Source organism: Triticum urartu, chromosome 6 (genome assembly GCF_003073215.2).
Source record: "Triticum urartu cultivar G1812 chromosome 6, Tu2.1, whole genome shotgun sequence".
Lineage (NCBI taxonomy): Eukaryota > Viridiplantae > Streptophyta > Magnoliopsida > Poales > Poaceae > Triticum > Triticum urartu.
Genome location: NC_053027.1, coordinates 13,527,358 through 13,538,738, shown reverse-complemented (window position 1 = coordinate 13,538,738; position 11,381 = coordinate 13,527,358). Strand labels below are relative to the sequence as shown.

The 11,381-nt window shown below is 50.4% G+C and overlaps 2 protein-coding genes across 4 annotated transcripts; one reads left to right on the top strand and one right to left on the bottom strand.

Annotated features, from left to right (window-relative positions):
- The first annotated feature begins 39 nt into the window (after positions 1 to 39).
- Positions 40 to 6,648, top strand: LOC125513057 (receptor-like serine/threonine-protein kinase NCRK). 3 transcript variants are annotated; one of them, XM_048678102.1, is made up of 7 exons: positions 40 to 1,001; positions 3,921 to 4,061; positions 4,202 to 4,327; positions 4,419 to 4,538; positions 4,644 to 4,901; positions 5,010 to 5,251; positions 5,406 to 6,648. In XM_048678102.1, the coding sequence occupies exons 2-7, from the start codon at positions 3,989 to 3,991 to the stop codon at positions 6,471 to 6,473; spliced, it is 1,887 nt and encodes a 628-aa protein (XP_048534059.1). In that variant the 5' UTR covers positions 40 to 1,001; positions 3,921 to 3,988; the 3' UTR covers positions 6,474 to 6,648. The 3 variants fall into 3 exon arrangements, with proteins under 3 accessions (XP_048534059.1, XP_048534061.1, XP_048534060.1); XM_048678104.1 differs by having other exon boundaries at positions 40 to 3,082; XM_048678103.1 differs by having other exon boundaries at positions 40 to 3,605.
- A 74-nt stretch (positions 6,649 to 6,722) lies between these two features.
- LOC125516380 (probable LRR receptor-like serine/threonine-protein kinase At4g36180) lies at positions 6,723 to 8,831 on the bottom strand. The gene has a single exon (XM_048681850.1). It carries the CDS (start codon positions 8,829 to 8,831, stop codon positions 6,723 to 6,725), a length of 2,109 nt encoding a protein of 702 aa, XP_048537807.1.
- Positions 8,832 to 11,381: the final 2,550 nt, after the last annotated feature.

The window sequence follows — 11,381 nt, the reverse complement described above, 5'->3', positions numbered from 1 at the left end:
AGTCTGAATATAAGTAAGTGGAGTATTCCTCCGTCTCAATATTCTTGTCTTAGATTTGTCTAGATACGGATGTATCTAATACTAAAGCGTGACTTGATACATTTGTATTTAGACATTTGTATTTGGGACGGAGGGAGTACATTTTTAGGTTGGCGCAAGGATTTGGTCTCCGCTGGGAAATGGGGCTAGGTGAGGTGGCTGAGCTGCCTTGCCTTGGATCCGATCTGGTGGCTGTGAGAGGCAGAAAATGTGTGTGCTGTGTAGACATGCCGAGATATGGCGCGGTAAGTCAACTGTAGTGCACATGGACATGTATGCCTAGGGGAGGGGAGGAACCCGATCTGGGTCTAGAGGGAATTGATATTAACTACTAGTGCGGCATTATTTGTTTTATTTATTTGATATAAAAGCTGGACTTATACTCGGTGAATCAACGACAAGTCTTTACCGGTGTTGCACTTGGTTACCTTGTCCAGTTCTTTTTTGGGGGGTCCGGTCTGGGGCAGCTGAAGGAACGGTGGACGGTGTTTTACTGCCATTTTCTTCTTGTTTGGTTTATTTATGTATTTTGTGGAAGAAGGGTGGACGGTGTCCCGTGGGACTGCAAGCGGTGCGTGTTGGTGGGACGTGCGTGCGTGCGTACGCGGCGGGGCATGAATCCGGGAGCGCGTGACTGGCATGATTGCTTGTGGGGGAGGGAGGATTGGATTGAATTTGGTGGCGGTGTCGTGCGTGAGGACGGACGGACAGGCCCAAGAGATAGAGGTGCCCCTCCCTGCTTCACTGGAGTAAGCAGGGCATTAACGACGGCCTTATTACTGGCCTGACCAACGGGATGGAGAGCGCATTCAACTCGAGCGAGCGCAATCAGACAAACAGAAACGCTCCCCAGACCCACGCCCCATCCCTCTCCCAGGCACGTGCGTCGGCGATGGAGACGGCAGCGGACACGGTGGAGCTCCATGGATGAAGCTCAACAGCGGGCGAGGACGAGGACTGAGGTACCCACCTTCCCTTCTCCGCTCCTCGTCATTCCTTGGCGCCTCGCCTGCATCGCATCGCATTGCCTTGCCTTGCCTTGCCTGCTTCCTCCCCCCACCTACGCGCGGATTTCTTCCTGAAACCTCGACTCGCCCAGAGCCCTCCTCTCTTCTCTTGTGTCGCCTTCTGTCTGCTTCTTCCTCCTTCGCCGCCGGTCACCAGCGTGATATGAACAGCTTCGAATTCATCCACGAGCACCAGCGTGCTTCCCGTTTCGACGGTTCACTCGCCTTCACTAGATTTCAAAAACACTTCGGTTCAGGCTCAGGTTCTGGTTCACATTACCGTCTTTCTGACGGACGGGAAGATGCCATCTCGCTGTAGAGTACTGTCTGCCTTGGCCGCCTCCTCCATCTGCTGCTCTGCAAGATCGCAGAATGATTCCTTTAGTCCACCTGCTGGTCCTGGTCACGGAGCACACTTGTTTTCTCCCTTGGAGGACGGTAGCAGCTTTTTCGCCTGGGGAGCGGTAATTTACTCCCTCCAACGTGCTCTGCCCACATTTCTCTCCTTTTACCACGCCACCAAGATCCATAGCATTGTCTCTAGCAAGATGGATCGAATGCTTTTGGACCGGCCCACTCGATCCTCGGCCCTGCCATTCACATGGACACACAACAATGGGACTTGAAATCTTCCTCTGGTTTCACCTTTACTAGTACCTCGGATGCTGTCTTACTGCAGCAGCATTATTAGTTTTAGTATCACCTCCTGTCAGTAAGGCCACTAGTTTAATCCTGTCCTACTATGACTATGCTCATCCCAGGCCACCCTCCTCACTCTACCCATCACCACCATTACTTTAATGGCAGTGGTTGCAGAAAGAGGGCAAAAACGAACGAGATGCGTTTGTTTGCAACCAATGGGTCTCATTCCGGCCACATGGAGGCAGCCAGCCAGCCACGGGTCTCAAAATCCAGCACCGAGGAATGCCGTACGGTGGCCGCCACCGGGATTATTATGCCCTCCAGTCTCAAGATTTTGTTTGCCCCTGACCTGGGACCAAACCCAATGATGAACCACGTTTACATGTACTACTACTAGCATCCATCTATCAGTGTCAGCATCAGGCCCCCCTTTTCTTTCCTTTTCATCATTCCTCATCATCTTGGCTGGCCTACCGAGCTTGGCCGTCACGGAGGCGATCAATCAACCAATCAAATGGTTTTTCCATTTTGTTTTCCCGTTCGCGGCGTCGTCGGTGCAGAGGAGATTGGCAGCTGCTCATGTGGGATCCCAGGAACAGGCCCCAGGTGTTGATAGTTGATTGATATTACACATAATTCCTTTTTTCTTCTCCAAGAGAATGCCAAGTGACTTCAACCATTGACACAACTTGCTAATAGTGTTATTGTATAAATGTATTATAATGCATGTAGAATCTAGATACGACGTGTGCCTCGCAACCAACCGGTTCAGCGTCGCCGAAAAGGGAATTCAGAGATGCAAAGGGGAAGCTGCTGCTGCCTGCCCACCACCACCTACATGGATGGTTGGAATAGTTTGAGCAGCGGTGGTTGCAGATGGCACGTCCATGCGCATGCAGCTCGAGGTGAGGTGTAGCCATCAGAAATGAAAGAAAGAAAGTTTGGTCGTCTCCTCAAGAAGCCGCCGCGCCGTCCTTTGCCGACAGAATCCAGTGGCTAAAGCCGCGTTTGATTAAACAAAAGAGAGCGGGAGATGAGGTGTCGCAGAATGATGATGATGATGTCGATGATGATGATGATCTTAGTGCTGCTCGTTATTGATCTGAGGCTTGCGGTGTTAAGCTACTGATGGCACCATCTTTGCAGAACCTGTCCTGTTGTGGTTGTGCCCAAGTTCCTGCAAACGAAGGTTCTGGTTTTTGCCTTTTCACGGCGAATGCTTAAGAACGTCGTGTTCTAGCAGCAAAGACCAGTTGCAACCTGGCCATGCTCTTTTTGCATCAGTTCGCAGTTTGGTGCTATCTTCTTGCACATGGCGGGTTTTTGAAGCCTTGCCAAGCCTGAGATCTCTGACCACCGCCAAGCCAAGCATCCGTAACATCTGCGGCTCTCATGTCAGTTGTTGCCCTCTCAACTTTCAGTCCACAGTCTCCATCCAACATCACACCCAATTAGCACATGCAATCCAGTCTCTTTGTAGTTGGAAACAGATGGCTGCTGTTCTAGGTGTCCTAGCCGTAGACCTATTTAACTTATCTTTCCTAGTGTGTAGTGCTGTGGGTTGAGATGTCCCCTGTCTTGCAGGGTGCTGGTCCTGAATTGAGTTTATTATCACAATGATGGATGTGCAGTGCATTTACAAGACTTTTCTTGTCGTTGAAGTTGATAGCTTTCTGTCCCTTCGTTGCTCGGATTCTCTTGCCTTCATATAAGCTGACCCCTTTGTTAATCATAACTTAGAACTCCACCTCTCTTTAGTTGTACTCTCAGACCAGGATACTGTCTGAAGCAATTCATAAGTTAGGCCGGTTCATTACCGTTTCGGTTGATTTCTGCCTTTGAACTACCAGAGAGATCTTGTCACTGCCGTATGTTCGGCAAGCTTCATAGATCTGTTTAGCACTAAGATAGATAGCTGTAAGTATAAATTTCAGAGTCACTCAATCTCCTTCCAGTTTTAACTTGTTAACGATGACTCGACATCTAATAGGATTTTGTGCTTGCTAATGATGAACTGCACTTGTTTCTTTGTTTTAAATCTGTTCCCCTCGATATAAATAGTCGCATAATTTGATAGATAGTCCACCATGCACTCTTTATTAACAATATCAAAAGTGTAAAGTCTACTTGTTCATAGTGCTATTCATGTATCAAGTTGATGTTCTTTTCTCCCATTTTGGTCAATAAGCCATGATTTCAAACATCCGTTATTATTTGCCATCTTTTCTTCAGAGATTGAACTGGATGGGGTCTGTTTGATATTCCTCCCCAGTCCCCACTCCCTACCTGCAAACTAGCCGATGATGGATCTCCACATGAAGCTTCTCGTGACCTCCCTCAGCTGTGTACTTCTGATACAAGGAGCATTCTGTGGTAAGCACTGCGAATTCATGAGCAACAGAATTCTTCTAGAATGTGCTAAACACCTAGATTACCATAGTGCCCTGTATGAAATGTGCTCAAATATAGCCATATAGGTGGTTTAACATCTGGTCCTCTCATAAAACATACAGATAACGCCGCAGGGGGGACTGGAGCCACAAGCTGGACATGTGTATGCGCTGCTCATCCGCTAGGTGAACCAAACTCCAACAGCAGCCTGTCATCCAGTTGCGACTCCTCGTGCCATTGCCTACGAGGTATGAGAAATTAATCACAATTAATGCTTATCAGCAGTTAAACAAGTCATGCCACGGAAGATACCTGAACTTTGGGTCTTTGTCGTTGCAGATGAAAACGGCGGCACAGGGTCATGGAACTGCTCGTGCCGCTCCGATAAGGCCCTTCAGGAAGAAGAAGATGGTGTGGTGCACAGCACGAGTTGCTTCACTTCCTGTAACTGCACATCTGGTATATGAAATTCTTCTCTATTGATTCAGACATATCCATCAATTTGGAGGGAATCTATTTTGTGGTTACTGATGATAACCTGAATTCTGCCTGTTTTAACTCCAGGAAATTCTGAACAAGGGAGGAAGCATTTCTCTAGCAAAACAGTCATTGCAACACTCCTGGTATGTGTGGTTCTCACCACTGTTGCTTTTGTCGGCACCACGGCGTACTACTTCCGCCGCAAGGACGCGCTCTCTCCGCGTTCCAGGATGCACTCTTTTGACAAGTACGCCAGCTGGAATAGCAGATCGAACCTCGTTAGCCACCGATCTTCTCCCCTTACCCAACTGAAACCCAAACCCGGGCTCAGTGTCATCAAAGGCAAGGCAAAACATTTCTGTGTTATTTGTCCGAATTTCTTCAGAGTTCTCTATTCAGGAGGTCAGTCTTGGTTCTTGTTTCAACTCTGATTTTTCTGTCACGGCGCAGGGTTTTTGTGCAGCTGTCCGCTCGTCTCCCGGAGCGAAGACGGCCCATTCCCTGGCGTGGTTCTCCGATTCTCCTACGCGGAGTTGGACCAGGCAACCGGAAAATTCTCCGACGAACAGCTCATCGGCGTCGGTGGGACGAGCAAGGTGTATCGTGGCCAGCTCGCTGATGGCAAAGTCGTCGCCGTGAAGAAGCTTCGGCCCCTCGGCGGTGCGGACGAAGACTATGAGTTCCTGTCAGAGGTATTGCAAATCATGTTCTGATGCTCTGTTTTACTCTGTTATTAAGTCTGAACTACAAACTTTTTTCAAAAAAGTGTGAACTCTGAAAAAGAGAACATCCATAATCCATGACCATTGATTGGCATCTGAATCTTCTTCCTCCATGAACGAACAGATAGAGCTGCTGTCGCGGCTGAACCACTGCCACGTGGTGCCATTGCTGGGGTACTGCTCGGAGCGGCAGGGGCGGCAGCTGGAGCGTCTGCTGGTGTTCGAGTGCATGACCAACGGCAACCTGAGGGAGTGCCTGGACGACCTCAACAGGAAGCCCATGGACTGGGCGACGCGCGTCGGCGTGGCGCTGGGTGCGGCGAGGGGCCTCGAGTACCTCCACGAAGCGGCGGCGCCACGCATCCTCCACCGCGACATCAAGTCCACCAACATCCTGCTCGACGACAGGTTCAGAGCCAGGATCACGGACCTGGGCATGGCCAAGTGCCTGATGAACGATGGCGTGACCAGCTGCTCCAGCTCGCCGGCGCGCATGCTGGGCACCTTCGGGTACTTCGCGCCCGAGTACGCCATCGTCGGCAAGGCATCGCTCAAGTCGGACGTGTTCAGCTTCGGCGTGGTGGTGCTGGAGCTCATCACGGGCCGGCAGCCGGTGCACAAGAGGGGCGGCGCCGGCGCCAGCGGCGCGGGCACGGACGAGAGCTTGGTGATGTGGGCGACGTCGCGGCTGCGGGACAGCAGGCTGGTGGTCGCGGAGCTGCCGGACCCGGCGCTGAAGGGCGCGTTCCCGCCCGAGGAGATGCAGATCATGGCCCACCTGGCCAGGGAGTGCCTGCAGTGGGACCCCGAGGCCAGGCCCACCATGACCGAAGTCGTCCAGATCCTCTCCACCATCGCGCCCCACGCCGACAAGCGCCGTCGCCACCACCTGCCCGCCGCCGCCGGCGCCTTCGCCCCGGGCTTCCACGCCGAGAGGCCGCGGGAATGCTCAGTGTGGCAGGACGACGACGACTACGGCCATCGCCGCGATCACCTGCACGGAGGGAACGGCAGCAATGCCAAGGGCGCCGTCTTGTCCGGAGAGGTCACGGTTAACGTCGGGATGCCAGTGACGATGATGACGACGATGGGGCGGAGCTGGCGGTCGGCGGAGCAGGAGGAGGTGGACCTGACGGAGCCGCGGCTGGAGACGTTCACGGAGCCGACGACGACAGCCAGCCCCTTCAGGTGAACGTGAGATGAATCGAATACGTAGTAGAAGAGATTGATAGAATAGTCAAGTAGAGCCAGAGAAGAAAAATGTGAGTGAGATGCATTGTACAGGCAAGAACGTAATCAAATCAATTTGAGAAGAAAAATGTGAGTGAGATGCATTGCGACCAAATTTACCAAACGATTCGATGCTATTACATTGGTATAACATTGTACATTCGCCAACAAAAATGAAAGAGGTACAGCATTGCAGATAACACCGCTAATATCACAACTTTTTCATAATTTTACATTGCATGCCATCAACAAAGGAAAGAAAACCACATCTCCACGACTTAATTGTAAAGAGCATCCCAAACCACAACCAGAGACCAGACACAATCCCAGCAATCACACAGTAGTACATCCAGTGGTCCTCCTCTTCACCATTTCTCTCATCCGGTGCAAGCGAAGTAGTGGCACACGAAATGTTTAGAGGAAATCCACAAAGCCCAGAATTGTTGGAGTAAATTGATGGGTCAGTCAGCGTCTGAATCTGATTCCCGGTGGGTATCTTGCCCGACAAAAGATTGTTCGAGACATTTAACGTGTTGAGCCCTAATAATTGTGTGATGCTTTGAGGAATGTTTCCAAAAAGTTGATTAGATGATAGATCAAGGATCTCAAGAAAAGAGAGGCTACCAATGTCCTGGGGAATGCGGCACGACATATGGTTTCTTGAAAGGTTTAGGAACCGAAGGCCCTGAAGATTGGTTAACTCTTCGGGGATGCATTGTGATAGAAAATTGTCTGATAAATCAATACCGGCTAATAATCGGATTGTGCCTCTGAAAGTCTGATCCCGACCCTTCCAGATTATACCAAGTCTGTCATTATATTTACCCCACAACAATTTATCTATTGCTGAAACATTTTTTGGGTGCCTCATGGAGGTCAAGTTGCCGAAGCCTATAGGAATTGAGCCAGTCAAGCTATTGTTGGACATGTCGAGCAACTGAAGTTGTGAAAGCTGTGATAAACCTGGAGGAATTTCTCCAGTGAAGTTGTTTGATCTGAGACTAAGGATTCTAAGCATTGGAACCTGACTCCCAATCCATGGAGGGATAACACCAAAGAACATGTTATTCCCTAGATCCAGAGTGGTCAGGGAGTTGCAACCCTCTAGGACCGGCGGGAAAGCACCAACAAAGCCATTTCCGGCGAGATAAAGTGACGTAAGAGAGCAGTTGTAGCTTGCCACAGCCGCGGGAATTTTACCTGAGAAGGAGTTGTTGGATAGATCCATGAAACGCAGAGCCTTCAGGTTCCACCAGCAGTTCGGGAGCTTCCCCGTGAGCCGGTTATTAGATAGATCCATGAACGCCAGATATTTGAGGTTGCACCAGCAGTCCGGGAGCTCCCCGGCAAGCAGATTGTCGGACAAATCTAGATTGCCAATGAGGAGGAGCCTGTAGAGCTGGTGTGGGACGTTACCAACGAGGTTGTTATTGTAGAGCCGGACGATGAAGAGACCGAGCATGTCACCGAGCTGCGGACGAATGGAGCCGCTGAACCTATTGCTGCTGATGTCGAGGGTGACCAGCGAGTGGCAACCATCCAAGAGTGGGAAAGCTCCAACAAAAGCATTTCCGGCGAGATCTAATGTGATGAGAGAGCAGTTGTGGCTTACGGTAGTTGCCGGGAATTCACCTAAGAAGGAGTTATCGGCCAGGTGCATTTGCTGCAGAGCCTCCAGGTTCCACCAGCAATGCGGAAGCTTCCCGATGAGCCTGTTGCTTGACAGGTGCATGACCTCCAGAGACCGGAGGTTGCACCAGCAGTTGGGAAGCTCTCCGCTGAGCTGGTTGTAAGAGATTCGCAGTATCCGTATGGAGATGAGCCTGCAGAGCTGGCGCGGGATGTTGCCGACGAGCTTGTTTCTATTGAGATTGAGGTCGCCGAGGCTTGGCATGTCACCAAATTGCGGCGGGATGGAGCCATTGAAGCCGTTATTGCTGAGGTCGAGTGATTCGAGGGAGCGCAGACGCGAGATGCTGGCCGGTATGGCGCCGCCAAGGTCGTTGCCGCTGAGATCCATAGAGGCGAGCGCCAAGAACGCCATGGTGTCGAGCATATCGAGCCCGCCCGATAGACCGAGTCCGGGGAGATTTAGCTCCTTGATCACGCCATTGATGTTGCAGAACACACCTGCCCAATCACAGACCGGCGTGGCCCGGGTCCAGTTAGATAGCGCGGTCGCGTTATCGAGGCTGGCCTTCCATGCTAGAAGGGCATCGGCCTTCGAGTTCACCACGGCAACAGTTGTCGCGGAGATGGCGGCCGCTAGTAGGAAGAGCACGGCAGTGCCGGCGAGATGCGCTTGGGTTGGTCTCCTCATGTCCCCGACCCTAAGCGCGATGGTTCAGTATGGAAAATCCAATCCGCAGAAAATCACGCACACACATATATATGGATGGATCGGCCGGCGCTCCGTTTCGTGTGGCAGAAAATCATACGCTCCGTGGCGTGCACCGTACCCGAGTTATTTACAACAGTGTCCTGGCCCTCGTCATCTGTGTGCATACCGCCGGCCGGCACACACCGTGACGAATAGCGCCGGCGAAGAGCACCAATCAAGCAACGCACACACATACACCGGGTCCAATAATGTCCAATCAAATGAATGTTTAGAAAGCCTAGTCTTAGACTAAGTACGTTGTGCTCAACTTCTTTAACAACCTAGTCTTAAACAAACTTAAAGGGTAGTTTGATACGAAAGGAAATATAAAATATGGTTACAGAACTATTTAACCACATTTCGATGTTGTCCATATCTACTCGAACAGTATCCAACTGATGATTTTAAGGTGCACCTAAACTGATATGGACCGTTAATTGAACATAACATAACGGTTGTTAGAAGTAGTGTATATCACCTTACGAGGTAGGTATGAAATTACGTCAAAGACAGCCTGCAAGATGCTCGGCTCCGATCCGGCCGGCCCGTTCATGCTGAATCCAAGTTTTTTTTTAGTGACAACACAATTCTGTATAGTTGATAAACCAATTTGAAATTGCTTACCGTCTTATGGTGAATCCAAGTGTTAACAGTACAGAAGAATAAAGCCCTGTATAGTTGACTGTAATGGTTTTAGGCAATATTCCGAACACCCCCTCCTGTTCGAGTCGTGCATCGCGAGAACCGAATTTTCTTTCTTCGAGCCAGGTCAGACCATGGTGCGCGCGCTTCCACATGGAAGTTAACACAAGACTGTAAGAGGATTAGAAATGAGATAATTGACGTAATGCGGTGCGTATATTATTGAGCCTTGAGGTATAGAGGTACAAGACTTGGAGGGCAAGAAGGCTTCTAGAGATAAGATGAGAAGAATTCCTATTTAACTAGAAAAACGCCCGTGCGTTGCAACGGGGTCACATTAATTTTAAGTGTTCAATATCAATTATGTTAATATTACATTTAATATTCTCATACATATTAAGTGACGTTGACAACCTTTTTTACCATTAAATTCTCACATATGTGATGCAGTAAAGCACATAAAAGAGATGACGCCGCTGACAAGATCTTGGCGATTATATGTAACATAATCAAGCGGTGCTAGCTCAACTTTAGTGCCAATCAGCATAGCCTATTTAGCCGATATATTTAGGTCAAGTCCAGCACCCCGCATCGACGTCCCTGCCGTCTTCCTCAACCTTGGGCCACAGCGACATTGTCGTTCGATCCGCGCCGCCCCGAGCTCCCATGTCTTCTCCTAGGGCGCCATTGACACCGCCATGATCTCCTTTTGCCTTTCCCCTCTTTCCCCTCTCGTTTGCTCTCATTAGGTATTTCGCCGTGGTCGAGAACCGCCGTCCGCCATGGCCATTGCAGGGGTAGCCACCGAGCTCCTCGGATTGACCCCGTGGCACATGCCCGCTCCTATGCACGCCCATGCCCGAGCCTGCCGCTCTTCTTCCGCGCCTGCGGGGCCACTCCCTCTCCATGCCCACGCGCGTGCTACACCGCGTCGGTCGCGCCCGCCGCTGTTGTCGCGCTCGCCGCAGCCACCGCACCACTGTGCCCCGCGCGACACACACCCTGGCCGCGTGCCACACTCTCGCTGGCTGCGCTCGCCCCATCTGTTGCCGTCTATCCCTTCGCTCGCCCCGCTGTCGCGCCCCTGCCTCGCGCCGCCTCCAGTCGTGGCCATCTTCTACCGGCCGCCCCCTTAGCCACGCCGGCCGCATCTCTGCCCTCCACCGTCGGCCGCTCGCCTCACCTGCTGCGTGCTGCTTCCTGCTGCTATGCGCTGCTCTACCGCTGGTACACTGCTGCGCCATGCCCTAGACACCGTCGTGGAGAAATGTGGCGGAGGGATTGTTAATGGAGTACGAGAAGGAGGTGGCGGAGAAGGTGTGGAGAGGCAGAAGGTCTAGGGTGGTGTCACCTGGCTATGGTGGAGGTGTTTATGCGAGAAGGAGCCGGAGTGGAAGGGGAGGTCACAATTGGAAAGAATCGCAAAAAAAAAAAACCATAACCCGGAGATCTCATTCCAAAAAATGCTAATATCGATGGAGGGGTGATTTCCTTCAATAGGTGGAAAATATTGGTTGTTATCAAGGAAAGGTAAAAATTAAGGAAAGTTAAGATTTTTGAACTGATTTCTATGCAAATGGGTTTTATTGTTTGGTAACGTGATATCAGTACCTGCCCGTTTGTGACGTGTCTGATTAGGAAAGTTTGCAAATGTTAAGAAACTATTTATTGGGAGGAAAGTTGTGACGTGTCTGTTATTTGTTTACTAAAACAAATTTCACTAATAAGAGAAATCGATTGATTTAAATAAGTTAGGAAAGTTAGATTAAAATGTATTATTTGTTTCCTAAAAATCTGTTATTTGTTTCCTAAGACAAATTGAACCAATAAAAGAAATCGATTGATTTG